The sequence below is a fragment of the Triticum aestivum genome, chromosome 5B (assembly GCF_018294505.1).
Source record: "Triticum aestivum cultivar Chinese Spring chromosome 5B, IWGSC CS RefSeq v2.1, whole genome shotgun sequence".
In the NCBI taxonomy this organism is placed as follows: Eukaryota; Viridiplantae; Streptophyta; class Magnoliopsida; order Poales; family Poaceae; genus Triticum; species Triticum aestivum.
In genome coordinates this window covers 586,466,673-586,470,649 of record NC_057807.1, presented here as the reverse complement: position 1 = coordinate 586,470,649, position 3,977 = coordinate 586,466,673, and the positions used below count along the sequence as shown (strand labels likewise).

At 51.0% G+C, this 3,977-nt stretch overlaps 1 protein-coding gene across 1 annotated transcript; it reads left to right on the top strand.

The window, feature by feature from the left end:
- The first annotated feature begins 392 nt into the window (after positions 1–392).
- Positions 393–2,207, top strand: LOC123117029 (proline-rich protein 36). The gene is made up of 2 exons (XM_044537883.1): positions 393–1,378; positions 2,117–2,207. Exons 1-2 carry the CDS (start codon positions 490–492, stop codon positions 2,194–2,196), a joined length of 969 nt encoding a protein of 322 aa, XP_044393818.1. The 5' UTR covers positions 393–489; the 3' UTR covers positions 2,197–2,207.
- Positions 2,208–3,977: the final 1,770 nt, after the last annotated feature.

Below are 3,977 nucleotides of genomic sequence, written 5' to 3'. Positions count from 1 at the left end.
TTTTCCGGAGCTCCACCAAAAATCCGAACATTTTTGGACCTTCCCAAACCCTCACTTCCTAATCAAATCATTTGAATTTAAATCAAATGAGTTTGAATTTAATCTTTCAATCATGGCCTTTCTATTTTTCTTGGATCAAACTCATTTTTGTGAGTCCAAGGAAATTATCCCCTTGCGCATTTTCTTTTCCTAACCCTCTCTTTCTTTTTCTTCTCTCTAATATTTTTCTGTTAAAAGGAAATAGGAGAGAGAGAAGAGAAGCCCAGCCGGCCTCTTGGGCCTGTCTAACCAGGCTGGCCCACTAAACCTCCAAGGCCCAGCCGCCCCCACCTTTCCCCGTAACCCTAGCCCGCACCGCAGCGCTCTCTCCCTCGCGCCGTCATCTCTCTTTCCCTCGATCTCTCCCTCCTGCACCCTAGCCAGCCTCGATCCCCAACACCCCCTCCTCTCGATTCACTTGCGCCGCCAGCACCCACGCACCTCTCCTCGATGTCCTCTTTCCCCTCCTGTGCGCCTCCACCTCGCTTTTCCTTCTCCCCCGCGTCGCCATCGCCTCCCTCCGCCGCTTCGCCACCAACCGCTGCTGCAGCCTTCCCTCCGCCGGCCTCGGCCTCCCTCGGACCTGACCACCCCGTTGCCGGCCTCGCTCCTCCTCGCCCTGCGTGCCCGCCGCCGCCGCCGGCAGCAGCAGCTGCTGCTGCACACTCTCGCCGACGCCGCGAACCATCTAAGCTCGCGCCCCCTCGTCGGCCTCCTCGAGCACCGGCCGCGCCGCGCGCCCAACCTTCCTCCATCGCCGTCTCTCCTGCTCTGCTCCTGCCCCGCCGGTCGCCTCTGCCTCGACCCCGCGCCCGGCCTTCCGCGACCACGCCTCTCCGTCACCGCTCCGTGCACCCCGGCCATCCTCCTGCGCCAAGTCCCGCCTGCCGGAGTCCCTGCGTCGCCCGCCGTCGTCCTTCGCCGTCGCGTCGGGCTCCTGGACCTCCGCTGCGAGCCCCATCGCCGCCTGTTCTGGCCGTCCCTGCTTCGGACCCCGACGAGCTGGCTGCCCAGTTGGTCTTGCTGCCTTTGTCGTGGCCAGGTCAAGTCAGACACCCGGAGACCATCGTTGATTTTCGCCAAGTACCGGGACGTCAGGACCCGTCAAGTTCATCTTCGAACCGTCTACGACTACGCGGACTCGCCAAGTACCACTCCGAACCATGTACGACGACCGTCACCGAAGAACCGTGTAACGTGAACGCGAACGTCTACTTCCACGACCGTCGCGAGAACGTCTACTTCCGCTACGGCCGAGTACAACTACTTCCGACGACGTCCCGTGAACAACTACTTCCTCTACGAAACTCGAACCGCTCCGAAAACGCACGCTTCGAAGGTATAACCCCGAGATGACCGATCGTGACCGAATGCATGTGTTGAATGAGATGCATCGTTTGCTCCGTGATCGAATCGTCCTTGCGATGCCCCTCTTTTGCCGTGCCACCGTCCCGTGGGAACCCGGTAGTCGGGATCACCCCACCATCTTGCATGACTCGCTCACTTCCTTTTGCACCGGTATCTCTGTAAGCTACCGGAACTGATATGTTGCCGTGGCATCATTTTCCGTTTCATCGCCGTGGCACCCTTTTTGTTCCGCCATGACAACTAAATGCTTCATAACATGCTCATGTCAACATTTTCATAAAATTGCATAAAACTTGTATATGTCATCCGCATCATGATAACAACATTTAAAATGTTTAAACTTGTTGTTGCATTAAATTGCTAAATGCATATGGGGATTTACCGGATTTGTTGTTTTTATATCCGGCCCCATTTAAATTGTTTAGATGGTGTAGTTTAATTATGTTTCACCTCTTGCCATGTTTAACAACAGTTAATATTGTTGGATAGCATAACCGAGAGAGAACTAAATAATTGATGTGGTGTTTCGTCAATATGCAACTCCGTTGCATATTGAGCTCCACTTAATTTGTAAGATAGTTTGTTGCTTTTTGCCATGCCATGCCTCTTTAAACCGGACATGCATCATACTTGGTTGTGCATCATGCCATGTTTGTGCTTGTTGGTTTACTATGTTGTTTGTTTCTTTCCGGGTTGCTTCTCTCGTTAGCTTCGGTTTCGTTCCGGAGTTGTGAGGATTCGTTCGACTTCGACCGATTGTCTTCTTCTTGGACTCGTTCTTCTTCCTAGCGGGATCTCAGGCAAGATGATCATACCCTCGAAATCACTACTATCTTTGCTATGCTAGTTTGCTCGCTCTTGCTATGCCAATGCTACGATGCCTACCATTTGCTTGTCAGCCTCCCAAATTGCCATGTCAAACCTCTAACCCACCATGTCCTAGCAAACCGTTGATTGGCTATGTTACCGCTTTGCTCAGCCCCTCTTATAGCATTGTTAGTTGCAGGTGAAGATTGAAGTTTGTTCCTTGTTGGAACATGGAGATGTTGTTCCTTGATGGAACATGTTTACTTGTTGGGATATCACAATATATCTTACTTAATTAATGCATCTATATACTTGGTAAAGGGTGGAAGGCTCGGCCTTATGCCTGGTGTTTTGTTCCACTCTTGCCGCCCTAGTTTCCGTCATATCGGTGTTATGTTCCCGGATTTTGCGTCCCTTACGCGGTTGGGCTATAATGGGAACCCCTTGACAGTTCGCCTTAAGTAAAGCTTCTCCAGCAATGCCCAACATTGGTTTTACCATTTGCCACCTAGCCTTTTCTTTCCCTTGGGTTCTGCAGACTCAAGGGTCATCATTTTTTTAACCCCCCCGGGCCAGTGCTCCTCTGAGTGTTGGTCCGAACTAGAGTCCTGTGCAGCGCCCCCTCGGGGAAACTCGAGGTTTGGTTTTAGTTGTACGGAGCGCTCATCTGAGTGTGCCCTGAGAAAGAGATATGTGCAGCTCCTATCGGGATTTGTCGGCACATTCGGGCGGTGTTGCTGGTCTAGTTTTACCCTGTCGAAATGTCTTGTTGTACCGGGATACCGAGTCTGATCGGAATGTCTCGGGTGGAGGTCTATTCCTTCGTTGACCGTGAGAGCTTGTGATGGGCTAAGTTGGGACACCCCTGCAGGGATTTGAACTTTCGAAAGCCGTGCCCGCGGTTATGGGCAGATGGGAATTTGTTAACGTCCGGTTATAGAAAACCCGAAGTTGACCTTAATTAAAATACATCAACCGTGTGTGTAACCGTGATGGTCTCTTTCCGGCGGAGTCCGGGAAGTGAACACGGTGTTGGAGTTATGCTTGACGTAGGTAGTCCAGGATCACTTCTTGATCTTACCTTTATCGACCGTGCTTTGCCTTCTCTTCTCGCTCTCATTTGCGTATGTTAGCCACCATATATGCTAGTCGCTTGCTGCAGCTCCACCTCATACCTTTACCTTACCCATAAGCTTAAATAGTCTTGATCTCGCGGGTGCGAGATTGCTGAGTCCCCGTGGCTCACAGATACTTCCAAAAACCAGTTTGCAGGTGACTAAGTTACCGAGCAGGTGACGCAACCAAGCTCAAGGAGGAGCTCGATGAAGATCTTGCCCTTTGTGTTGTTTCGTTCTAGTTGATCAGTAGTGGAGCCCAGTTGGGGTCGATCGGGGACCTTTGTCGCATTTGGGGTTCTTCTTTTATTTTGGCTCCGTAGTCGGGCCCTGATTGTATTTGGTTGATGTAATGCTTTATTCATGTAATTGTGTGAAGTGGCGATTGTAAGCCAACTATGTATCTCTTTCCCTTATGTATTACATGGGTTGTGTGAAGATTACCTCACTTGCGACATTGCTTTCAATGCGGTTATGCCTCTAAGTCGTGCTTCGACACGTGGGAGATATAGCCGCATCGAGGGCGTTACATTAAGAGAAGTGTCTGAGAGCCATGACTAGGAGGCATTAGTGGGTGTTAAAGAAAAACTTGAGTACTTTGCCATCTTTGATCTCCAAACCTTCTAAATGCATTTTGATGATTGAACT